Source organism: Otolemur garnettii, unplaced genomic scaffold, assembly GCF_000181295.1.
Source record: "Otolemur garnettii isolate 467f Iridium unplaced genomic scaffold, OtoGar3 scaffold00003, whole genome shotgun sequence".
NCBI classification, from domain to species: Eukaryota; Metazoa; Chordata; class Mammalia; order Primates; family Galagidae; genus Otolemur; species Otolemur garnettii.
The window spans coordinates 28,935,305-28,962,439 of record NW_003852398.1 but is presented as its reverse complement, the minus strand read 5'-3'; the positions used below and the strand labels follow the sequence as shown (position 1 = coordinate 28,962,439).

At 40.6% G+C, this 27,135-nt stretch overlaps 1 protein-coding gene across 1 annotated transcript in view; it reads left to right on the top strand.

Annotated features, from left to right (window-relative positions):
* Positions 1–27,135, top strand: part of STK32A (serine/threonine kinase 32A) — a 118,430-nt gene that overhangs the window by 52,385 nt on the left and 38,910 nt on the right. The window contains exon 4 of the mRNA XM_012807727.1: positions 7,603–7,776. Within this exon, the coding sequence (XP_012663181.1) occupies positions 7,603–7,776 (174 nt within the window). The remainder of the gene's footprint in view (positions 1–7,602; positions 7,777–27,135) is intronic.

Here is a 27,135-nt window from a genome sequence, read left to right as displayed (position 1 = left end):
GTGAAGACATTTCATCTGTATTTACAGCCGCTCCTCATCACTCACTGATTCTGTAATATGGTGGGTTGTATAATTATTTTATTATATATTATGATGTAAGGATAATAGAGATAAATGTAATGTGCTTGAGTCGTTCCCAAACCATCCTCCTACCATGAAAAATCTGCCTTCCATGAAACTGGTGCCAAAAAGTTTAGGGACTGCTACTCCTAGAGAGAGAATGTGAGGAAATAGGTACTGTCATATCTCCCTGGTGGGAATTCCAAATGATACATACCCTTTAGAGATAATGTGGGGAACATCGAGCAAATATTACCCAGATTTTGCCTTTGTTTTGACTAATTACCTTAGCAATTCCATTTCTATAAATAGACAACAAGGCTAAACTACCCAGAATAAAAAAAGACACGTGCATGAAGTTTTTCACTGGTGTAATAGCAAAATACTGGGTGTGGTCTGAATGTTCATCGGTGGGGGACAGGTTGGGAAAACATACCATGGGCATAAACTGCAGCTCCACACAGCTGAGAACAGCAATGTGGCCTCAACGTTATCTATATAGCCTCCGAAATTCCTATTAAAATCTTGGCTGGTTTCTTTATAGAAATTTACAAGCTGATCGTAAATTTCATTTTGAAATTCAAGGACTCTAAAACTCAGGACATGAAAGACTAGCCAAAAAAATCTTGAAAAAGAAGGGCAAAGTGGGAAAGCTCACACTTCCCAGTTTCAAACCTTGCTGCAAAGCTGTAGTCGTCGAGCCAGGCTGGTACTGGCATGAGGGTGGGTGTGGAGCAGGGTTGAGCAGCTACAGATAAAGCCTCATGTTTACAGTCAGTTGACTTTTAGCCAGAGTGACAGGACAGTTCAGTGGGGAAAAAGTAGTGTTTTCAACAAATGGTGCTAGGAGAACTGGACATCCAAAGGTGAAAGGATGACATTGGACCCCTACTTCATACCATACCAAAATCAACTCAAAATGGAAAATAGATGTAAATGTAAGAGCTCAATGTATAAAACTCTTAAAAGAAAATAAGATCTTTAAGACCTTGTAATAGCTGTTTTGTAGATATGATACCAAAAGGACAAGTAATAAAAAATAATTGGACATTATCAAAATTAAAACTTTTAAGATAGTATCTTTTACTATCTAGAAAGACACCCCAGAGAATGGCAGAAAATATTTGCAAATCATATATCTGATAAATGACTTGCATCTAGATTATACAAAGGGCTTTTACCAATCAATAATATAAAGAGGAATAATTCAATTTAAAAATAGACAAAGGATGTGAACAGTTTCCAAAAAAAAAAAAAAAAAAGATAAGATAAATAGCCAAAAAGCACATGAAAAGATCCTTAGCATTACTGAACATTACAGAAATGCAAATCAAAACCACAAGGAGAGACCATTTCTCACCCATTCGTGTGGCTACTACTTTAAAAAGGGAAAATAACAAGTGTTGGCAAGCGCCTGGAGAAACTGGAAACCTGTACATTGTTGGTGGGAATGTAAAATGGCACAGCCGCTACAGAAAACGGTTTGGCAATTCCTCAAAAGGAATTAAAGATAGAGTTACCACTCTCAGTTAGGCAAGTCCACTCCTATGTGTATACTCAAAATAAGTGAAACCAGGGACTCAAACAGATACTTGCCCACCACGGTTCATAGCAGCATAATTCACAGTAGCCAACAGGTGGAAGCAATGCAAGTGTTCATCAGCAGGTGAACGGATGCACAGACTGTGGTACACTCATCCAGCGGGGTGTGACTCAGCCTACAAAGGAGTGAGAGTCTGTGCTACAACATGGCTGGACCGCAGAAACATTATGCTAAACAAAATAATCCAAACCCAAGAGGACACATACTGTATTAATATGATTGTACTCTCATGAGGCCTCTGGTACAGACAAACTGATAGAGACAGAAAATAGAACAGAGCTTCCCAGAAGTTGGGGAGAGGGAGGGATAGGGAGCTGTCGTTAAAGGAGTGCAGACTTTCTGTTAGCAATGAGGAAAAGGTTCTGGAAAAGTGTCGTGATGGTGGTTGCACCACCTTCTGAATGTGCTTAATGCTACTGCATTGTACACATAAAGTGGTTCAAACGGTGACTTCTGTGCTCTGTACAAAAACCAAAATGATATCATCCCATAATGTATGTAATTGGTTATTTTGTGTTCAGGAAAATTCTATGCATGTACCAGCATATGTGTGTAAGATGTTTATTTTCCTTTTGCGATTGTTTGTTTACATGCTTTTTAAATATATCCTTTGTATGTTCCCTAAGCATCTGTATACTATGGTATATACATTATGCTTTTCTTCCCTTTGTCTTCACAAAATAGAGTTTACAAAGTCTTTTCATATCAGAATATAGATCTGCTTTTGTATCCACTGAAATGCAAAAAAAAATATAGATCTGCCTCATTATAAAATGCTGTATCATCTGTAGCACAAATTTACTGTAATTCATTTACATGCTATCTACTGATGGGCATAAAATTTTTTATTTTATCTTATATAATAAGTACCCTTATACATACATCCTGGCATACTTTTTTTCAAGTGTAGCCATAGTGAAAGTCCCTTGTCATGATATTATAGGGGTCAAAAGCCATGTGCTTTATAAGGAGGTATTTCCAGATTGTCCTCAAAGGAGGTTTCAATAAATCACCCTCTTGCCAGAGCATATGAGAATGCATATTTCTCCACATCCTCCCCGACAGGGGCTCTCAGCAAGCCTTGATGGAAACATTGCATGCTTGCTTAGACTGCGAATTGCCGCCCTCTGAACTTAGAGCAGAGAGAATTTGGATCATTGTCTCAACTTGGTTCCAACATTATCCAAGTCACAAACCTTTCTTTTACTCATATTATCACATTGTGTAGTTTAGTTACAAACAAAACACAAGACAAACACAGCTGGGCATTGTTTTTACAGACTGTTGAAATCTGACTTTTGCAAATCTTGGGTTTTCTCTGCTGACTAGTGAGCTAATTAGGTGCATAATACTAGATTTTTAAAATGAAATTCACATTAGACATACCTTGGAAAAGTCTTACAGAGCCCCAAGACGAGAAACATGATGGGTCCTGACTCCTAAGAAAGGTTTTACAATTTAAATTTGTGCTTAACTAATGGGGCAGTGTACCCTGTCCCCCTCCTGCCTGTTCTCAGGGATTCCTTTTCAGGAGGCTGACTGTTCTCATAAATGTGGAAAGCCTGCTGTGAGCACTCCCTGTTCAGGCTCTGAAAAACACAGGTTAACGCTTCCATCATTTTAGTGCCTGGGACCACCTTTCCTTGCTTTGCTAGATGGTAACGTCAGAACTGACCCTGGCTCGTGGAGAGTCTAAGTGAGGATGTGGAAAGACAGTTTTGCAATAGGATGTGGGTTCTCCTCCTGTCGCAGTTTTCAAGCTTTCTTAACTGCAAATCATAACAAGACATAACATTTTCCATCACAACCCAGTAGATATATTCACAGAGTCACATTAAATTCACAAAAATGGAAGTTTTATTAATACAGTTTAGCGTTATGTTTTCATAGCATTTATCCTGTTATTCAGTCTATTTTCTTTCTTTTTAAAAAATGCTTGTCACAACCAACCAAACTGCTTTCACAATTCCTTAATTGATTTTGACTCATAATTTGAAAAACAACTGCATTGGAGCATAGTTTAGATTTCCAATCCTCGGAGTCAGATTTATTTCAAGATGGCCTTCAGGAGACTCAAGTGTATGAGCGCCTCTGGTGATTTACTTGGTAACCATACCAATCTCTAAACCTACGGTGTCCATTAGGTGAGGATTACATTTCAAAACTATTAAGAAATGAGTATATTTGCGATGGATGGGTTACTTAGTTCAATGTAAGCATTTCACATTGTATATCAAAGCAGTACACTGAACCCCATAAATGCATCAATGTACAAAGTTATGATTTAATAAAAAAGTAAATAAACATACACTGTCCCAAAAGTTGCCACCAAAGTCACCATGCATAGGGAAAATAGGAAATTGTAGCTAAGTTTACCTTTATTGACAAAATATTCATTAGAAAAAATTTTTAAAGTATTTGCAAAATTATCTGTAAATGTTGGCCATCTCTTTGTAAACTATTGATGGTGAATATTTTTGAGTAAAGGTGTATTTAGCTACAGTTTCTGATTTTCCCTATGTATGGTGACTTTAGGGGCAACTTTTAGGACACCCAATAGAACCTGGGGCATTTATGTCACACCCACTGAAGGCTTATGTTTTAACTTCAATTCATTTACTGATTTGTTTTTTTTTTTTTTCTATGATTGTTTGTGCAGTCTGCATATAGGACAGCATCCAGATGTGGAGGTACCAACAGTGAGTGAAAGCACCATCATGCAACTTGATGGCATATTGAGAATGAAAGGAGTTAGTCCAAAGGCATGCCAGAAAATAGTTTCAGCTTAAGACGAATTCTGTGATAACAGTATGGCACTGCCTGTAACAGGGGATCAGATTTAATACGGAATATTGGAAAAGCATTCTGTAAGAAGTGACATTTGAGCCGAGGTCTGAAAAATGAAAAGAATATATAACCAGGCATCATGAGTGCAGGGACAGGTCACAGCACATCACCGGCTTCTGAGGCTGGAAGGGACATGGACTGATAGTTGGACAATGGAAGGAAAAGATCTTCGAGTTAGGGCTGGAAAAATAAACCAGATAGGTTCCTATTGACCATGGAAAGAGGTGAAGGGTTTTTTGAGGCTGGATAAAACTTACATTTTAAAAATGTAACTGCAGTGTGGGGAATGAATTGGAGAGGTCCAAGATTATACAGAGAGAGCTATGAATAGCCCATTGTAATGGTCTGGGTCAGGCGTGATGGAGTAGGGTGCAAGAGGGTGCTGATCTCTTGCTAGTTATCTTCTTTCTTACCTAGCACACTTTGCAATGAAGTTCACATTTCCTGGGAGCAGACCCTGTTAATTTTGGAACTGTCATCTGAGAAATAAATAAGCCATGGTATGGTGTATATTTTTAAAAGTTATAAAAAGGCAACAGTGTATACGTAATAAATAGTGGAGGTATTAGGATGCTCTTTCTTGTTTATTATTAAAAAATCCCGTTTTTTGACATGAGTTTGAATATTCTACCTATCACCTGATTGTGTTATGTCCAAGTAAATTTCTGGAAAATAAATATTTGTTCTACTGTCCCTCTGAGTTAAGAGTCTGAGAGGGAGCACTTCAGGTCTGATGTGCTGAAAGAGACAGATGATTTCTAACGGCCAGACCTGCCTCCATGATTAAACATATAAGTTTATACTGGCCGAAGGAAACATGTGGCTTCTTGCCTGGGCCTCTTCTTGCTTTGATTAATAGTCCTCTGTACGTGTGAACCCAGCTTTTAATGTGCTATGACCGGCATCTTTATCAGTTTGTCCTTTGAGTAAAAAGAGCTTAACCCAAGTCCCAGTAAAAATGTTTGTTCATTCAGGGTCAATTTAAAAAAAACAACATGTGCCCCGTTGGCATTAAGTGGAATAATACAAGAAGAGTCCACTGGTCTGTCACCAGGTTTCTGACCTATACCTGGTAGCTTAACACAGCCAACAACTGGGAGTGAATTGAGTCTGCCCCGCATGCTAACCAAGTCTGAGTAGGTTGTTTCCACTGGTATCCAGTTACATGTGCCTTTAGCACTCTCTTCTCTCTACTTTGGTACCCAGCCCTCACACCTCACCATCCCTATCCCATCAGCTACCCACCCTGAAAGGCCTCCCTCACCTCCCGGGAGTCATCCTAGGAGCAATGGATCTTTGTGTTGTATTATCTGAGAGCAGCGAGCAGCAGCAGCTCCCTACTAAAGGACCTGGAAAACACAGTGAATCGAGTTTGTGTTGGTGTAGTTGGAAGGATGACGTGTCTGCGGCCAGTCATGGCGCTGGGGTGCAGACTATCATTCCCCAAAAGACGGCACCAAGCATGTGTTTCTCAAACTTGTACAAAGTGCTTCCTGTGTCTCTGTCTAAACTCCCCTAAGAACTTAATTTCTGATGTCTATGAATTGGTCTTCAGTGGTAAACAAAATTTTATTTATCAAACTAACTATTGGGGATTGTCAAGTCTTCATTAAAACGTTACTACCTTAGATTAATGCTTCGTTGAAGGTCTTTTTTCCTTTTGTTTGTAAGTCTCCTCCTTATCCTTTAGCACAATGATAATTCTGAAGAAGAAAATGTACCAAGTGCAGTTCTCCCACCATTGATATTTTACATTTATTTCATCAGCAAAGAATTTGTCACCAGGAATTGGTGTACATCCCTAGGTACTGCTGGCAGGCACTTAATTTTTTGATTCCAATAAAACTTAAAAATGTGATCTCCCCGGCATGATGTCTAAAGGAACATGTCAAAACAGCATTGCTACAGAGAACGTTATTATGACTAGAAATCATGTCTCTGCTTGGAAGGAAACAAAACAAATCTCAGGGACGGGGCTGCATTTTTACAGGAGGCTCTTTGCACATCAAGAGGCTGAGTCTGCTCCCTGCATCTCATTTTCTCTTTCAATCCTTCTGCACCATGCTCCCTCAAGCATGCAGTCTCTGTCTGATCACACATCCCGCTGAAAACCCTTCAGTAACTCTGCAGCCTTTGCAGCCTCACGAATGAGCTCTTGTCATGGGATCTGCCCTCTGCCACCTTCTCTGGGCATAAGCTTCCCCATCAGACCTCTTGTTTTTAGCAAATCCAAACCATTTACGTTTCCCTATTCACACCATGTTCTTTCCCATGGTCGTGCTTGAATCGCACAATTTTTCAAATGTTCCTTTTGTACCTGGAGAACACTTTGGCTGTACCATCTGTCAGGTGCTTACGTGTGTGCATTTCCTCATTCAGAAGTGGAGGTGCTGCCGTGAGGAAGAGCTGGGGTAACAATTGCAGAGGGTCTCAGAGCCTGCCTCGTCAGAGTCACTGAGTAGAAACATCAGATGTTAGCTTTATTTTTTAGTTATTATTATTATCACCAGTCTTCAAAATTTTGCTCAGGTTTAACCTCTGCAGAGACACTTTCCCTTCTCTCCCCAGTGCAAAGACTTCCTAAATTACTTCCTGGTACTGATCACTTCTTTATTGCCCCCCCCCCTTTTTTATCTTTTTCTTATCATTAATGTGGACATGATTTATTATATTGTTGCTGGGCAATGAAGTTGTTTGTAGGTAAAAATGAGTGCAAGATGGTTTGAGGAGTCCCTGTAACCTGACGGACGTTCTGCAACAGGATGGTTAGGATATAATCGTGAACAGTAAATCAGTAAATGAATTCTCTTTATTTCCTGGGCTTTATGGCTGTGTAAGTAAATAGTCAATGGATGCTTACTGTATGTCAAGCATGACAATAAATATTTATTCTTCAGTTTGATTAAATATTACATTATTCCCATTTTACACATGAGGAAACTAAAGATCTAAGGTCCTTAGAACACTTACTCCCAAAGCCTGAGTTCTTAGCTCAGGAACACTCTGTTCTGAGCTGCAGAGTCTCATTTGCCTCTGGGACTCCTTAGCATGTAAATATATTTGATGAGTTCCCCCTCCTCATGCTGTTGCAGGTATTCCTTCCAAGATGAGGAAGACATGTTCATGGTGGTGGACCTGCTGCTGGGGGGGGACCTGCGTTATCACCTGCAGCAGAACGTCCGCTTCCAGGAAGACACTGTGAAGCTCTTCATCTGCGAGCTGGCCATGGCCCTGGACTACCTGCAGAGCCAGCGCATCATTCACAGGTCAGTCAGGCCCAGGGGGGCAGCTTGCGGCCGAATGCACAGGAGAGAATCCACAATCTGGCTCATTCAACAAATCCTTGTTGAACATGACATTTCATCTTCATTTACTTCTCCTAACAGTCCCCTTGGGTAGGTTGATGGTCCTCATTTTACAGATTAAAAAAGAAAAAAAAAAAAAAAACAGCTGAGCACATGGGGTTTGATTTGCCCAAGGTCACAGTTAGTAAATGAGAAAACCAGAATCAATGAATATTTAAAGAAGAGAAAAATGTGGCATATAGGAGCTTAATATCTCTTAAATGAATTGATCGAAATAGAAATGGAGGAGACACATAGAGAGAAAGAAACAGAATGCGAAGAAAGAAAATTCCTTAGGGAGAAAATATCAGTCTTTCTAACAGCTGCCGTCATTCAGTTTAACTAAATGAATCTCTAATTGTATGTGCTGAAAGGAGGTGGCAGAAGCAGTGTGCTCCCTGCACTTAGAGTATTTGTAATAAATAAAGACATAACACAAGAAGCCACAAATCTACACAGACAATAGAAAGGATGATACTTTAAATTGATAAAGAAATTAGAAATTTTAATGATGATTTCATATACAGTATCTTATTTGTTCTCTAAAGTAACTTGTGTACAAGATCATAGCAGATACAATTAGACCAGTATCAAATATGAGAAAATCACGATTTGTAGACTTGACATTATCACCCAGATTTATCTATAATTGTCAATTAACTGCATCAAAGCAGCTACTGCTTACTGATTGGTGGCTTACTGTGTGCTACACGTGGCTGGGTACTTTATAGACATTTCTTATTAAAAAGTTCGGCAAGGATTCCCCATTTCATGATAGTGTCCCCATTACACAGATGAAGAAATTGTGGCTCAGAGATTTGCAAGAGAAAAACTGCTAACAAATGGCACAGCCAGGATTTGAACGTAGATCTCTCTGACCACAAAGCCAGAGCTCTGTCTGCTATACCAATTACTTGCATTAATTACACACATGAAGTATATGAATTAATGAAGTGTGAGTTACTAAATGAAAAATCAGCTCATGAGACTGTTGCTGTCATCTCTAATCCTTTAAGAATCTGCTGACAATGTCTCATTTAGTAAAAAGTTGGCTAGATAAACTATTTGACTACCACCAGTTGTCATTTATCTGCAATTTACCTTGATTAGTATAGAGCCTGTGGATAAACGTGTAACATCACAATTTATAGATTCTCTGTGCCAACATCAATCCCTTATTTTGGGGGGGAGGGGTACACACTAAAATAGTTACTGTTTAATGTTCCATATTTACAAGGGCCTATTTGTATTAGAAACATGGTCTTCAGCAACAGATAAATGGAAAGCAGCCCAGTTAATCATGTAGGATTTGGGAAGTGAATTTGTACACCTGGTGTTTCGTCAATAACTGCAAATCCTGTTCTCAAGCACTCTCTCTCCCGTCCTGGCTTTGTGGTCTCTCATGTTGCTCTCTGAGGAGCAACTCTTAATGTCTGAGGAACAACTCTTCATATCTGAGGAGCAACTCTTCATGTCTGTGGAGCAACTCTACATATCTGTGGAGTAAATCTTCACATCTGTGGAGCAACTCTTCATGTCTGTGGAGCAACTCTACATATCTGTGGAGCAACTCTTCATGTCTGTGGAGCAACTCTACATATCTGTGGAGCAACTCTTCATGTCTGTGGAGTAACTCTTAACATCTGTGGAGCAACTCTTCATGTCTGTGGCCTGCAAAATCCTGTGCAAAATCTGCATGCTCATTTGTCTTCCCTAAATTGCCAACCACAGCCTGTTGCCAATGTCGGAGGTATCAGAAAGGAGAAAGTTACCAGGGGAAACCAGCTTGGCCTAAGAATGCCTTTGAACTCTCTCCCCTTTTCCTGTTTGAAGTTGGGTTCTGTGCCTTCTTTCTTTGAGCTTCATTTTCTCTGTCGTCGGAAGTGAAGATGCTTTGAGTATTTTTGCTGTGTACTTAGAACCCCATAAGAAGAGAAATTCAGAGAGGGTAAAGAAACAATAGAAAACACGCCCTAATTTTTCCTCAAGGAGCTTACTAATGCCAGGGATTGTTTTCCTATCTTCTTTCTCCTTTATTCTCTTCCCTACTTTTAATTGTTCCCGTCATCATTTTGGCACTCAAACTGGAAGCCAAGGGTTAACTTTCTGCTTCTGGTCCTTTAGCCACCCACAATTACTGTTTTCTTCAGAAGGGCCACTTCCTATGAAAAATCAATGAATCAAAGGCAAACAGTGGCATTTTGAATGCTGTGTTAAATTGGCAACATCCTTCTAGCGTCAGAAAACAATGGAGCTTCATTTCTGTGGCCTGTGTTGTGTCTTATGGGGTATCATGGCCTCTTGTACCTCTCCTGAGCAGTTGTGACATTTGGGTATGTGATCACTTAATTTATTTGTCTCCCTTACAAAACTATAAACTGTGAGTTAGGGGCAGATGCTCGTTGTATAACCAGTATGTGGTGAAAATATGAAGCAATGGGCACTGCCTGAGCCACAGGAATGGCCGATGGCCCAGAAGCCCAGGCTTGCAAATAGTATGGAACGTTAAAACTGCAGGTTTCAGACCCACTGTGGTCTTTACATCCAGGCAGTCATCTAACTTATCATCCTAATCAAGAAACTCCTGAGACCTGAAGAGGGCATTCTTAATTATGCTGGGAAAACAGTCAAAAACCATATGTATTCCAGGTAATTCAGGATGTGTATCAACATCCTTAAGGTTTTTTTTAGGACAGTAGTGACAAAATTGATGTTTTAATTCTGATAAAGCTCTGATGACCAGGATTTTCTACCCTCAGAGTACCATGTATCAGTTGAACATGCTATGTCCTTTTGAAATGGTATAAGATGGCTGAAAACATGTGCATGGTAAATAAGCAGTCTCCCGGTGTGTAAGGAATTTAAATGGCCTTGGTGGTGGCATTCTGAGACCCCTGCTCATGGGTCAAAGTAAACAACGTGAAGAACAATGAGGAAGAAGAGATGCCGGCTTCTGAACAAGGCAACTCTCCTCTTAAAATCTCTCTTTTTAAAAAGAGAATCAGCAAAACTCAGGCTGTATTTGACTGACTCTAATGTAACCAAACAAAACATCTGTCAGTTACTCAGAAGATTGGATTGTAAAACACAAGCTGAGTTCCAAGATATTAAAAGCATGCGTGAGGAAACGGAACGATGAAATACACAGTAGATTCCCCAGACAAGGAGAGACCATCTGCGTGAAATTGCAGATATAAAATATGCGACTTCCTAATTTCATATTAAAAACTACATTTTGCCCCTGGACACGGTAGAAGATTCAAAATTATCCACAAACAGCAAATCTGTAGGAGCAGTAGCAGCAATCGGCTGCCATTCACGGAGGGTGTCCCGGGTGCCAGGCACTCTGCTAAGCACTTCTTGTGAATTATTTCACTGAATGTTCCCCTAGCTCCAGGAGGTTGATGGTGTTATTGTCCCCATTTTACAGTCGATGAAACTCTGGTTCAGAAAAGTTAAGTGACCTACTTACCCAAAGTCTAACGGCTGGTAAGTAGATGTGGCATCCTTTTATTTTTTTTCTTATCTTTTTTTTTTATTATTAAGTCATAAACACATAGATCATGTATGCATTGATGGCTTTATGGGGTACAATGTGCTGATTTTATATACAATTAGAAATGTTTACATCAAACTAGTTAATATAGCCTTCACCTCATTTACATATTGTGTTAAGACATTTATACTCTATACTTAATAGATTTGATGGAAGGAGGGTAAGCAGTGGGATCATTCCTATGCATATTGCAAGGGTATGTGGCTTCCCTTTAAAGAGATGCAGCATTCTTAACCACTGTGACCTTACCAGTTCTCAGTGTGGCTGCAGCCCTGAGGAGGGCATGGATAGGGGTGCACAGCCAACTGCCTCAGCACCCACAGTTGGGCTACACAGGAGAGATGGCACATGTGAAAACAGCAGATGAGAGAACAGCCTAAAACTGGAAGCTAAATTGTGTGACGAGGCTGAAGTACTTCAGAGAGAGGAAGGTTTGCGAGAACAAAACCAAGTTTCATGAGAGTTCAGAGGGTTTAGAGGAGATTTTAATAGCCAAGGCAGACTGGGGAGCCTAACCCATGCAAGGTAGGCTAAACAGATGAAAGTCTGTATTGCCTCTCTGTGGAAACATAGAAGGGGCTCTTTTTGCTCGTGTCAGCTTTTCTGCCAGCAATGTTTAACTTCAGTAGTTTTTAAAACACCACAGGATCTGTTTTTGCCCTCAATTCCAAATAGAATGTAAATGAAGTTTTGTTTAATTTTGTTTGTGAATTTTTCAATGCATGCCCTTGAATTTTTTTTTTTTTTTTTTTTTGAGACAGAGAGCCTCAAGCTGTCCCCCTGGGTAGAGTGCTGTGGCATCACACTCACAGCAACCTCCAACTCCTGGCTCAAGCGAGTCTCTTGCCTCAGCCCCTCAAGTAGCTGTGACCACAGGCGCCTGCCACAACACCTGGCTATTTTTTGGTTGCAGCTGTTGTTGTTTTGGCGGGCTCAGGCTGGATTTGAACCTGCCATCTTAGGTGTATGTGGCTGGCGCCTTAGCCACTTGAGCCACAGGCACCGAGCCTGCCCTTGAATTTTTTGTAGTTTCCTAAATATGTTGAATATTCAGCTGACTTTCCTCAGTTTCACACTCCTCCTATTCTACAGTTGTCATGGGCACCAGATTGCATAATAACCATTAATTTTGAATTATGCAGTTCAATGACCTTCTTGTTAGGCAGTTAAACATTTTTCTGTGAGTATACCTTGAAAATCAGCTTTAGTTTCCACAATATGGCTAGTTTCAGGTTTCTTTTTCTTTAAATCAGTGAATAAAGGCTTTAAAATGTGGAAAAAGGGAAAATTTGTTTTTACTAAAAAAATGAGAAAATAAAACTCATTATAATCCCTCCTATGGGGATAGTACTGTTTGATGTGTTAGTTGTCACAATCTCTCCAATGAATAATCAGATGGAAACTAATTATTACAGCCCAAAGACAAATTTACATTTACTCCCTTGTCAGATATTAAAGAAGACTCAATTATGAATTAAAACTAATGAGATGGATTGTGTGGGACAGTGAAATAGTAAGGCATCTAGGATTAAAGGACCATTTGAGTGGATGGTTGATTGTTTTCCCCCTTTCTCAGAATTACCCCACCCCAATGAGGTTATAACTCTCTGTTTTCTGAATTCCTATGGAAAAAAGATAACATCTAATTAGGCAATTTGTATAAACAATTGTAATACAATAGAGAGAGTTGCAAAAATTTTATTTCCCGTTGATTACCAAAAAGGTGAAAGAAAAATAAAAGAAAATTTATGATTCTTTAGAAAAACTCAGGATGGTATTTTTACTTACCACCTTTGTCTTCTTGGCTGTAATCATAGGAACCAATAATGGAGACCCCAAATCATCTGAGGGACTCTGTAAGAAGCAGATGGGAATTCATCCCATGTATCATCTCTTGGACTCAACTAGCTATTTGTGAGGACTTCCTATCATTCTTCTAGATATCAGTACCTTTGCAATGACGGGAAAAAAACCTAACAACAATGCTTCTATCCTAAATATTCATTCAAAAACTATTTATTGAGTACCTATTTTCCAGACAGTGTTCTCAGTGCTGGGGTTCCTGTGGTGAACAGGGCAGATAACCTCTCTGTCGTGAAAAGTTGATAATATCACAGCATGAAAGGTACTCGATTAAAACACTTCAACAGAATTCAGATGTAAAGCCATCTGGTCCTGGACTTTTCTGTTTGGGGATATTTTGTATAGTTGATGCTATTTCAGCACTTGATGTAGGTCTGTTCAACAATTCCAATTCTTTCAAAGTCTAGGAAGGTGGCATGCTTCCAAGTATTGTTCTACTTCTTCCAGATTTTCATATTTCTGAGAATAGAGTTTTTTGTAGTATTCATTAAGGATTTTTTGAATTTCTGAAGTGTCTGTTGTTATTTCTCCTCTAAAAAAAAAACACTTCAACAATAGTATCAGAAAGGTTTTTAAATCCTGTATCATATGCTATGAAGAATACTAGCTTTTATATGTCTATCTTGAGCTACACACACACACCCCTCAGTTGCATCTTCACAAGGGTCATGGTTATGCTTCTAACTGTAGCAGCCTTGGGACCACAATATTTCTTACAAAAAGCTGTCTCCCTCTCCTCAAGCTGTCATGGGTAGATGCTGTACCCCATTCATCTTCTAATCTTCAGCACCCAGCATAGCATCTAAACCAGAGTGGTTGCTGGAGAATTTAATGGCTGAACAAATGAATGAGGATGGTATAGACATGTGACCCTTGGGTGAGTGCAAAAGGTAAAGGCTGCCATGGATAATGTGGTCTTCAGAAAATTCCTAATTTATTTCACTCTTTGCTATTGTGTGTCCACAGTGTACAGGGTACTGTGCTGCCTTTCCTCCATGGTATATCAGTTTTGTATCTACGTATGTAGCAAATAGCCAAAACTTAGTGACTTAAAATAGCACCTGTTTCTTAGCTCCCAGTGTCTTTGGGTCCAGAGTCTGGGCATAGCACAACTAGGTTCTCTGCATAGTTTCCATCCAGCCATCTGGAGTGGGCAAGGGTCCACTCCCAAGTTCAGTCAGAATGTTGGGAGAATTGATTTTCTTGTGGCTATAGGACTCATGGAAACATGTTTTTTCAAATTCAGCAAGAAGAACAGGACTCTATAATGAGGTGGTGAGAGAGATAGTATATATGTCATTGAATAATGATATATAGTGTTATATAACATAGCTCAGCCACAGGAGTAATAATCCCCACCACATTTACCATATAGTCTTGGTTAGAAGCGCGTCATAGAAGTAGCCCATGCTGAGGGGCAGTGAATCATACCTGGTGTGAATGCCAAAAGTGGGAGTCAGAGGCTCCCCACAAACCTGGTCACTGAATTTCCTCTAAAGAGGTTATACTTCGCCACACTTTGACACCAACCCAGAATTCCTTCTGGGTTGACCTTCTCCCAGAATTCCTTGTTAAGGAAGGAGTGAGGAGGTTTGATGAAGTGATCAGAAATAATTCTTTCCTAGCTAAGAAACTAGGATGATTTCCTCTCAGGCCTGGCAGGGTGTTCTCGGCAGCAGGACCTCCTCACAGTTACTGTGCTTGTGACCCCCCCACCTTCCCAAGAAGGCTGCATGACTGAAGTGAACTGTCTGAGGAACACATGACACCAACACGTGATAAATGACTCTTAACACATTTGCTAATCGAGATCTTGTTGGCAATTGAGTTGTAAGGTACAAGTATGGTTGTTTTAACCAAGGTCTTTATTATAGGCTGATAACTGGGCTGGGATTTCACCCTCGTGTCCAATTCACATACACTGTAGTATCTTAGCAGGCACATTTCATTTTCTTGATGTGATAATTCATAGGAGAAAATAAGATCTTTCTGCAGCGCATCATTTTAGTTAATAATCACTGAGTGACAGATGAGCTCCTAATGAATGAATTTGCCAACACAGTGGGACACCTGTGCTTCCTGAAGCCTGTGGGAATGAGTCATCTGGAGGGATGTTTTTCTAATTCCCGAAGGTGTTTACGTCTTTCAACTCACTGACATTTTTTAACCATTTAATTTATACTACAAGGTACATATGTCATTTTCTTAATGACTTAACAAGAGTGATCATTGATTGTGCATCGACCAAGAACTAGGCACGGTGCTAATTGGCTTGTTGCACATACTACCTAATTATATAGCCAGCAACACTACAAGGTGGTCGAGCAAGTTTCCAGTATACTGTTAGTACACGTATGTAGGGACTAGATTCAAAGGTAGGAATATTCATTCAAAGGCCATGCTCTAAATATAAGCTTATTTAGTTTCACTCTTATGAAGATGTTATAACAAACTTACTCAAGATGGCACAAGCTGGCTCGGCACCTGTGGCTCAAGCAGCTAATGCGCCAGCCACATATACCTGAGCTGATAGGTTTGAATCCAGCCCCGGCTGGCCAAACAACAATGACAGCTGCAACCAAAAAATAACTGGGCCTTGTGGCGGGCACCTGTAGTTCCAGCTACTTGGGAGGCGGAGGCAGGAGAATCGCTTGAGCCCAGGAGTTTGAGGTTGCTGTAAGCTGTGATGCCACAGCACTCTACCCAGGGCAACAGCTTGAGGCTCTGTCTCAAAAAAAAAAAGAAAAGAAAGAAAGAAAGGCAAGAGCTATATAGGGCTGTTTGTCCAGTAGCAACAAATTTTAGTTTAGTTACATAATTTTGGTTGGTATGTATTATGTGTTGTATAATAGATACCAAAAATTGTGCCCCCCCCAAACATGTGTTGAAGTTTTAACCCTTGGTACCTCAAAATGTGACCTTTGGGGGATAATAAAGTCTGTAAATTACAGAGTTAGACTGAGGTCATGAGGGTGGGCACAGTGACAGGCACAGAGGGGAAACTGCGGAGAGACACAGGGAGAAGGCCACATGTAGATGGAGCATTGGCGTGATGTCTGTAGACCAGGGAATGCCAGACACGGCCAACCATCCGCAGAAGCCAGGAGGAGGCAACGGAGGATTCTCCTTTATGGTTTCAGAGGGCGCCAGGCCTCGTTGACACTTCCATTTCAGCCGTCTAGCTTTTAGAGCTGTCAGACAATACAATGCTGGGGTTTTCAAGTGACATGCTTTGTGGTACTTAGTTACAGCAGGCCTCGCTAATGAACTCGGGATGTTTTTATAGTTTTCTTTGCTGCTAAGATTTCAGTCTTTGCTTTTTTATTAGGTGTTCCTCACCTGTCCTCACTCCTGACATCCTGCTTCTAACACATTATAGGATGGAAGATCAGATAACAAAACTTGTTACAATTGTTTGGAAAACTAAAGAGAATGTTCAAGGAGTCAAGTCTGTTCGCTTTAATATATTATAACCCATCTTAATGTTGCCCAGAGGCCATCTTTGCTTGCTTCGGAATTTCAGGTTGGGTGAGACATTTAAAATATCTGTGGCCTTTTTATGCTGTTTCTCTGGTCCAAGGTGTTTTGTTTTGCTTTTGTATATCTGTACAGGAAGAGAAATCTTTCTCAATTTATGAAAGCAATATTTCCAGCATAAGAAAATTAAACATCTTAAAATGGTTATAGATTATTCAATTACTGTATGTGTTCTGCTTCACGCAGACTTTCTTTCAGTGCATGGATAATATTTTCTGTTTACTGCTGTAGAATAATAGATTTTGGCTTCAGGCTACCATCTTCTGTAGAGCGGTTAAGTAAAGGCCCTTGCTTTTTGTTTTGGTAAATCTTCTCTTCAGTTGATCACAAGCGTTGGCAAATGTTCTCTTTTCCTAACTCTTGCAGCAGAAGAGCCACTTGAGTCTCCAAAACAAAACGGCAGTGCAGTAATGAGGGTATTAGGTTGATGTATTCTATTCAGCACCTGCTCCCAAGCTACCAAATAATGAATGAGCCTGAATGACACATTGTGAAGATGGGAGACTCTGCCTTCTCCATGTTATGCATCAGGCAGTTTTGAAAGAGTTTTCTCACACAAGGCCACCCATTTGTGAAATCCTATGTAAAGAAAGGCAATGAACTGCTTATTTACAGGTTAATATTGAATGAGGTTGGCTCACTTTTTATAATTTCTGTAAGGTTTTGCTACTAGTACATATGCAACCAATGACTTGGTCCAAATTAAATTTTTCTTTACATTTTAAAATAAAGCATAAACAGTGAATGAGACTAGAGCCAAGAAATAAGTCCTCATGTATACGGTCAATTGATTTTTTTTTTATTTTTAAATTATAGATTGACAAATTATAGTTGTATGTATTTATGGGGTATAAAATGATGCTATGATTGATGAATGCAATGTGGAATAATTAAATCAGGATGATTAACAAAAATAAATAAAGCCTAAGCCTCACCCTTTTAGGTTTAGTCATTTAACAGAGAGTATTGATCACCTATGTACATGCACAGAGCTCTGAATAGAGCTTAGAGAATTAAAATCATGGGTTTTGTCCTGGTAGAGCTTGCAGTTTAGTTGAGGAGATAAGACAATGAACAAGGAATCAATGACCTAGGTAACCATGTTAGTTACAGAGTGTGTCAGTGCTTAGTGGGAAGTAATCACGGATCTAGGAAGTGAGTTTGGGAGAAGAGGCTACTTTAGAACTGTGCTTCAAGAAGACTTGGTCAAGTAGATGGCAAGTAAGTAAGACTTGAAGGCCCAGAAGCTCTAAATAAAGTGGAAGTTTGTTATGTCCTGGGGCAGACCAGAGAGGACATTGTGGGTGAAACAGATGAGGAAGAGGGAGAGGAGTTAAAGAAGAGAGGTGAGCTGGGCATGGTCGTTCATACCTGTGATCCTAGCATTTTGGGAGGCCAAAGCGAGAGTTTTGCATGAACCCAGGAGCTTGAAGCTGCAGTGAGCTATGATTGCACCACTGCCCTCCAGCCTGGGCAACAGAGTGAGACCCTATCTTTTGAAAAAAGGAGGAGATGAAGAGGTGAACCCAGGCTAGATCATTTTACCATGTTCAAGCAAACCATCTCACTCAAACTTATTTCTTCTTTGTGCGTTAATGAAAGTGCAGAGTCAGTAGGAAAGGGTACATATTTGAACTTGTTACCTGTTTGGAGATGAGTACAGCATTCCCAGTGGTAGTAGATGATAAAATGGAAATGGTAGAGAATGGCATCCATTGGCAATTCTAGACACAAGGGCAAGAAAGATTGTGAGATTTCTAGTCAGTTCACCTTGCTTGCTCTGTCGCTAAGGGATTGGCACATATTTACTATAAAAGGCTAGATCTTTTGATACATATATACAATTGTGTATGATCAAATAAGTTTATTTAGTATATGGATCCTCAGACATTTATCATTTCTTTGTGGTTTTGAGAGCTTGTTTGCAGCTTCTAGCAGGGGAGCACAGCTACATGTATACTCTTGACCGAAGGACAGTCCTCCCATTAGGGAAAGTTGTCCTCTTGACAGAATACACAGCTTCAGGTGGGACACATGTGGAGCAGTGAGGAAGGAAGGGACATCCACCTGGCCAGGTCAGCCAAATCAACCCTGACAATCTGTGGGGTGACAGAGATCACAGCCAGATCACCCTCACATCCTCTTTGTGGTTTTGAAATCCTCTCTAATCATCTTGAAATGTACAATATAATATTTTTAAATTTTTGTTTTCTTCTATGGAGACAAGTTCTCAGTTTGTTGCCAAAACTGGAGTACAGTGGCACCATCATAGCTCACTGCAGCCTCAAACTCCTGGGCTCAAGTGATGGTTCTGCCTCAGCCTCCCAAGTAGCTGGAACTACAGGAATGTGCCATGACACCCAGCTAACATTTTGTATATTTTTTTTTTTGAGAGACGGGGTCTTACGATGTTGCTCAGGCTCGTCTGAAACTCCTGGTCTCAAGGGATCTTCCTGCCTCATCCTCCCAAAGTGCTGTGATTATAGGTGTGAGACATCACAGCCAGCCTGCCATACAATATTTTTAACCATAGTCACCCTATTGTGAAAAAGAGTGCCGAACTTATTCCTCCTGTCTGATTCTACCGGTGCACCTGTTGACTAATCTCTCCCTGTTATTCTCTTCCCCTCTACTCATCAGACTCTAGTAAACGGTATTCTATCTCCACTTGTATGAGATCAGCTTTTTTAGATTCCACAAATGGGTGAGATTATTCATTATCTGTCAGAGAGAGCAAGTCTTTATAATTCCATGACTGGGCATCTCCGTAGTTTTTATTTCAGACGTGGGAAGAATGGGGAGGGCCAAAGCTTTTACTGAGAAAGGCACAACAGTCGCTCCTGTTAGCCAGGTCAGAGGATGTGCAGTCTGGTGCATAGTTTGTGTATAGCCCTTGATTGAGCTGGGTCCTGATTACATGATTACATGGTTGTTTTCTTCTCTCTTGGTGCAGAGCAGCCTTCCAGTTTTGGTATTCACCAGAGTACGAAGCCTAGCTCTGTGCAACACAGCAGCTTCCAGCTGGTACCTGTCAGCCGCTGCGGAGTGCATCCTCACTCTCTTTGCTTAAGCCCGTGAAAGTCAGGGTTTTTGTCACTTGTAGCAAACCTGTTCCTGATACGCTAATTAATACAAGCCCTCACTAACCATCCCTGTGCTACAGTTTTGCCCATTTAAGCAACTTATGGGCCCTTCTTATGTCCTCTTACTGCATCTTCTGCCAAGAACACTTATTTTCTATTTTATGGTCCTGTTACTGGAATTTCTTCTTCAGTAGGTCCTTGGTCTTGGAGATTTAAAGAATGAATCCACAGACCACAGATCAGTGGTAAGACAGGATTTATTTACAGAAGAGAATACAGAAAAAAACACACCAGAGCTCCTGACAGAGCAAAAAACCCAAGTTGGAAAATTTCCCCCTGGGTCTTTTGTCTAGGGATGTGTGTATATATATACATATATATATATACACACACACACATCCCTACTGCTAGAGAGGGTACTTTTACTTCTGGAGATGAAATCAAATATATATATAGCCCAACAAATAAATGGATACAATTTCTTGTATTCCCAGGCCTAGGAATCTTACATGAAATTGACCAGGCCTGGGAATGGGTTCCCTGTTCAGCCCTAAGTGCAAGGGGAGGGAGACAGAGGCTGGGTGAGACACCGCGGAGCTTCCTAAGCTGGCAACTTGGAGGTGTCCCCGCCCAGCAGTTGTCCGGCCCTTCCAGCCACTGAAGCCTCCTGCAACTCCACCTCCCACAACCACCCTGCTGGTTCCTCTGCTGGCTGCCACTGCAACAACACCTCCAGGGCAGAGACCCTCTGCTCAGCTCAGGCAGTGCTGGCTGGGCTGCCACGGCCCTGTTTCAGGGCCATACCCAGTTTTAATTTTTTCCCATAATATTGTTGTCCCTGACGTCAGGTCTCCCATCTCTGGTCTCTTTCTGTTGTTGACTTTTAGACTTTATGGTCACATTACTTAACCACCTGCAGTCCCATCACTGTGTCAGGAGGAAGTATTTGGATTTATACAGCTAGTGTTCAAATCCTGGCTCCTGTATTCAGTAGCTGTTTTCTAATCTCTCTTTAGTTCATTTCATTACCTGTAAAATTAGCATGGTAATAATAATACTTTATCTTATGTTTTGGGGGGAGTAGGTGGAAGGGAAGCAAAGTAATATTAATATATGTAAAACACTTAGCATGGTTTCTGGTACATGGTACATAGTCAATGTTGGCACTGTGTTACCAGCTTGTATGTCTTATAAGATAGTAAAAGATCTAAGGGTGTACACTAGTGGGTTTTATTCTGTGACTTTGTCTATTTGTTTTGGCAGCCATGGTGCCTGACATAAAGACACCTCTTATGTCTGGGCTTCATTTTTTTGAGATAGAGTCTCACTCTGGCACCTTGAGTAGAGTGCTTGGCATCTTAGCTCACAGCAACCTCAAGCTCTTGGCTTAAGCAATTGTCTTGCCTCGATTTTCTATTTTTGGTGTTGCTATTGCTCAGGCTGGTCTTGAGCTCCTGAACTCAAGCAATCTACCCAACCTCAGCCTCCAGAGTGCTAGGATTACAGGTGTGAGCCACTGTACCTGGCCTCTCTGGGCTTCTAAAAACACAGAGATTCAGTCTGCTTTGGAAAGATTCACATGCTCTTTCAGTTTGATTTTTTTAAATTCCTTTAGGCCCAGGAGAGTTAATTTATTTCATTTTCAAATGACAAGTTTGTTTTTCCTACTGTTAGAGAGGGTACTTTTAGTTCTGGAGCTGAAATCAACCAAATTACTTTTCACTTCTAATTAAATACTCATTTCCCTTATTAATACATTTTCATACTTTTTATACTAATACATTTAATACTTTTTTGAAAGCCTGTTCACATCTGTAATTCCAGCACTTTGGGAGGCCAAGGCAGGAGGATCACTTCAAACCAGGAGTTTGAGACCAGCTGGGCGATATAACAAGACTCCATCTTTATGAAAAATTTAAAAGGTAGCCAGATGCAGTTCCTCCTAATTTGTAGCCTCTTTTCCTTCCTCTCACTAGTACATTTCCTTATTTAAACTCTCCTGGAGTTTAGTGAAGGACTCAGGAGATTTGAGTTCACTCTGGTCTCTGGCTGTGTGATTTGGTGCAGGTCTCTAACGCGCTGTATCTCTGCTTCCTTGGTTGCAAAATACATTAAGTGTGACTCAGATTTCCATCTGTGTGAATATGAATCAAAGGAAACAATGGTAACAAATGAGCATTGACTAATGATAAGCTGTGAGGGGGAGGCCTTGTCATATAAACATTCTGCCTCTGAAGATGGCACGATGATTAAAAAGAAGTCTCAAGTTGCTGGGATTCTAGTATACTGGTCTGCCTCTCAAACTGGAGTGTCTGTACTGTTGTACTCTTTGGGATCTGTGTGGTTGGGTTGAGCATGACTGTCTTTTCTAGAAAACCAGATTGAGAACTTTACTTTTATATTGAATGAGACCTGGGGATGTTAGAGTGCAAATCTACACAATTTACAAATATACAATAGAAAATTATGAAAAAAAATCAAACTTGCTGCAGACCAATTTGGACCACACCCCAAGTCTTCTGAGTATGTGAGGGCATTCTTCTCTCTAGGGGCTGTAAAGTATAAGCATTTGAGATATAAACTAAGATTGCACCTTGCAGTCTTTGATTATAATCCCAGCTCTGTCTGTTTGTTGTCATGTACTCATAGACAAGTAATTTAAACTCCCTGAGCTACCCCTGCTTCATCTGCAAAAATGTATGTACGTGCATAATGTCTGTATTATAGACCCACTGTGAGGAATAAAAGTTATGTTGTCTATCGAGGCCTATTCCATGCCTGCCATAGCATGAGCAATAAATGGTATAACCATTCTCATTGCTCAGAGGAGACACAGCAGATTCAGAAAATTTTGGTAATGCTCCTCAAATGTCTTTTCCTGTGTTCACAGCAGGAACTGCCGATAAATCATGACCCTCTTTCCCCTTAAATGTAGAGGGTCTCCTGATCCACACAGGCAGACCCTACAAATTAAAAAGAGTTGGCTTGGAGGTTGGAACCTATTTGCCATCCTATTTAAAACAGCCAAGTGAGTGAAATTTATGAGCTGTGTGATTGTAAGCAAGTGACCATCCCTAAGTCACTATTTCCTTAGTAGTAAAATGTGGATGCTGCTGTTTTATCTAAATGATAAATCAGTGGGAAGAACTGGCGTTCAGGCTGTTCCTTTGGAACACGACTGGGGTCAGCGCTCAAAGGCTTTTGAAGGTCAGCTGGTCAGGTTGGTCTCTTCGATGCCCTCCTCACTTGCATCTGTTGCTCCCAAGTGCTTGTGACATCTGTGTCACATCTTTGCAACAGAGCAGATTTTAAGATTTTTAAGATAGTTCATGCCAATGTTGGAAATCTGTGACTGTTAAGTGCTTTCTCATACCTTGACTTAAGCTTTCTCTGTAACTCCTTTGACTGGTCTCTCCTGATGACATTCAACATCCACCCCCTACTGCTCCTCCCTGCAGGCCCAAAGCAGCGTATTTTTCCTGGGAGACGACCTTGACCAGTTACTTAGACTGTAGAGGGTTAGAGAACAGTGAGATCCTGACATGGAGCTCTAATAGCCTAGCTTTTGTTTTTCGGAATGGGCATATAAGCTAAATTATTGTAGATAATTGAGAAGAAATTCAGTGGAGGAAGACACTGAGAGAGGAAAGGGAATGGCACAAAAGGGGACAGCAGTTGTGCCTGTATCTTGAGTCACTGGGGAGAGGAATATAAATTTGTAAAGACGTGCCGAGTGACATTTTCATTGATTGTAAAATCCCAACCATCATCATCTCACTATATTTCAAGTAGAATTTATCCTATTTATTAATAGATAATGGAATTGGATCTGTATATTTGGTATATGTGCTGCTGAAGCAAACACATGGATTATGTATTTGGATGACAAATGAAAAGCAATACTATCCCTGAAAAGATAGTTCCACCTGAAATGAATGTGCAAATATGTGCAAACAATGTTTTTTAAGCACTAGCAGCATTCATTACAGTGCCTGAAAGCCCACAGTCCCTTTACTTGATCTCTCCTTCATGGCTTCTGTAACCCCCTTGAGCAAACCGTGAGATAAGCTGGAGTTGAGCAAAAGCAGCTGCCAGTTGTTAAGAAAGAGAGTAAGTGGCAGGCACTTGACAGACATGTAGTTTTTATTCCTCACAATGGCTCTATTGTTGCAGGAAGATGAGGCCAGGTGGAGAGAAAGAGTACCAAGATACAGAGGAAGGGCTTTATTTCAGCCAGTGAACCACAGAGTAGAGTCCAAAAATGGCTGAGCTCCCATACTGGCTCTGTCTTTTCATTTTATCTCCAGTCAAGGGCTCTTCGTCCACAGGGCCCTTCTCTCTGGTTGGTTTGAATGGAGCTGGAGAAGATGGGCTCAGGCTTTTACAGAAACAGAAGCAAGCGTTAGTTTCCAGGTCCCAGGAAGTTAAGTTTCTACCAACTCCTAAGAGCTGAGTCACCATGGGGAGGACCTCACAGCTGTGTCCTGGGGGGCTCCTTGAGAAAACCTCTGTTCTCTTAGACCTCACTTTCTCCAAGTATCCTCTTCACTGGCAGTTTTTTACTTCTACCTTCTGTTCCAAACTATGATTTTTACTTATAATTTCCTCTTACACCCTCTCACTCCCATACCTCTCTTCTCTCAACATACATCTGTTTGGTGACCAATAGACTTTGTGTGACACACTAAATAATAAAGTATAGAATGATATGTAAGGTGTTTTTACCCCTCAAGAACTTACTGATGTCCCATTCTAAGAGAAAGTCATGTTGCAAAGAATAATGGACAGGAAGGGGTTGATTTGGGTTCGGATATGCTGATTTCCTTGTTTGCCATTTTCATAGACCCCATGTTGGATTGCAGAGTGAGCAATTTGATTCCAGGGCAGGCACAATGGAGAGATGTAATTAGCCTATTAAGCTCTGCTAATGTCTTGTAAAGTCATTCAAGTGAGAAGGGCAGACATATCAGTTCTGCCCTGGATCCTGCCCCTGGGAGCATTGTATTTCCAGCCTGCTGTTGACAGTTCTCACAGCTGGAATCAGCTGATTCAGCAGCGGGACATATCCTTTTCTATTTTGTCAAATCAAGATGCAATGAAGAATTTCCACAGAAAGTGTCTGTCCCTAGAATTGCCATACCCCCCAATTTCCATAGTCTTTCTGAAATCATAGGCTCAAACTGTGCAGAAATCACCTCTTTAATGCTTTTAATATACACTCATACATTTAACTAAAAATGGTCAGCTGGTCATACAGTGCATCTGGCACAGAAGGGTTGTTGGATTTTTGGTCTTGGGTGTTTTTCTTTCTTTTTTATTTTTATTTTTATTTTTTTGATTGAATTGTGTTCTTAGGGGAAACAGAAATGTAGATCTTAGTATTACAGGAATTTGAGAAGCCAAGGGACTGAGGTTCATTTATTTTTATAATAAATGTTTACTTAAGCACTTACTTTGTTCTGGGTGCTTTTGTGAGCTCAGAGGTGGCGGCATTGAATAGCACAAAAAAGAAATCCTTTCTCTTAGAACTTATATCCTAGTGAGGGGAGAAATGTATTAAACAAACATACAGCAGGTGGTAGTAAGTGCTGAAAATAAGATGGAGATGATCAGTGGTGGATTGGGTGAGGGTGGTACTCTAGCTCAGTGGTTCTCAACCTTCCTAATGCCGCGGCCCTGTAATACAGTTCCTGGGGATCGCGACCCACAGGTTGAGAACCCCTGCTCTAGATGATGTGGTCAGAAAAGTGCTCAAAGGAAATGTTGTTTTAGCTGAGACCTGAATGATAAGAAGAAGAGAGCCGCGGAAGGTCCAGGGAACAGGATTGGCAGAGGGGATGATCTGTATGAAGGAGATAAAGAAGGCTAGTGTGGGGCCGCACCTGTGGCTCAAAGGAGTAGGGCACTGGCCCCATATGCCGGATGTGGCAGGTTCAAACCCAGCCCTGGCTAAAAACTGCCAAAATAAAATAAAATAAAATAAAGGCTAGTGTGAGAGTCAGGATGGGACAACGTGTAATGATGAATCCCACTCTGGGTGCTATGTGGATAATACTTCCCAGGAATGAGAGAAGAAGGAAGAACAATATTGCAATAGTACATTATTGCAGTATTTCAACTGAGAGATAATGGTGATAGCAGTGGAAATGGTCATTGTATTTCTAATGTATTTATTTTTAGTGTGGTAAAATGTACATAACAAAATTTACCATTTTAGCCATTTTTTAAGCGACAAAGTACATTAAGGACATTTATATTGTTGTGCAGCTATCAGCACTATCCATCTCCAGATGGTTTTCATTATCTTAAACTAAAATTCTGTACCAGTTAAACAGTAAATCACCATTTTCCCTTTCCTCCAGCTCCCAAAACCTGTTATGCCCAAGAACTCAAATTATAGAGACTATGCCAGCACACCGAAGTCAAATTGGGTTTTTCTTGCCCACGGGCTGCAAGCAGGCACCTGCCCAAAGAACTCACAGCAGCAGGGTTCAGGAGAAAGTCTTTTATGTGCAGATTTGGGTTGGGGGATGGGGAGAGGTGTTCTAGCTAAAAGCAGAATTTTACAGAGGTAGAAATGCTTTACATTTTCTAGGGGGTACAAAACAGCTGCTCTTGTAGGTTCAGTTGCCAATTGGGATATATAAGGATAAAAAGGTTGGACCATTTCTCCTTAAAGGAGATGTACTTAACCTAGGGTGACCAGATTTTAACATTGGTAAGGCGGGACAACGTGGTCGTGGGGGCAGGGCGGGGACGGGGCAGGGCAGGGCCTGACAACAATGCAAACTTTGATAAGCAGTTCTCGATAATCACTTATCAGCAATTATTTGTTATTATTACAGTTTAACATTATAAAATTAACAAAAATAATATAAAACTCATATTCTGGCGAAATAGCCACATGGCAGCCAAATATATTCCCTTCTTGTTCTCCCGCCCATTAGTGCATTCTTTCCAAAAATCGGGACTTTTTAAAAATGCTATGCGAAGCAGGACAAATTGTTGAAAAGCGGGACGTCTGGTCACCCTAACTTAACCGCAGGGTTACTGGCAAAGCGCTGGGGGAAGGAAGCATGTAGAGAGCCCCTAAGATGGAGTCAGTTTCGCTCCTTGCATAACTACTGTTCTCTATTCTATCTCTGTGGATTTGAGTTCTGAGTACCATACATCTGGGTTTATATAGCAATTGTCCTTTCACATCTAGCTTCTTTCACTTAGCATAACATGTTCAAGGTTCAT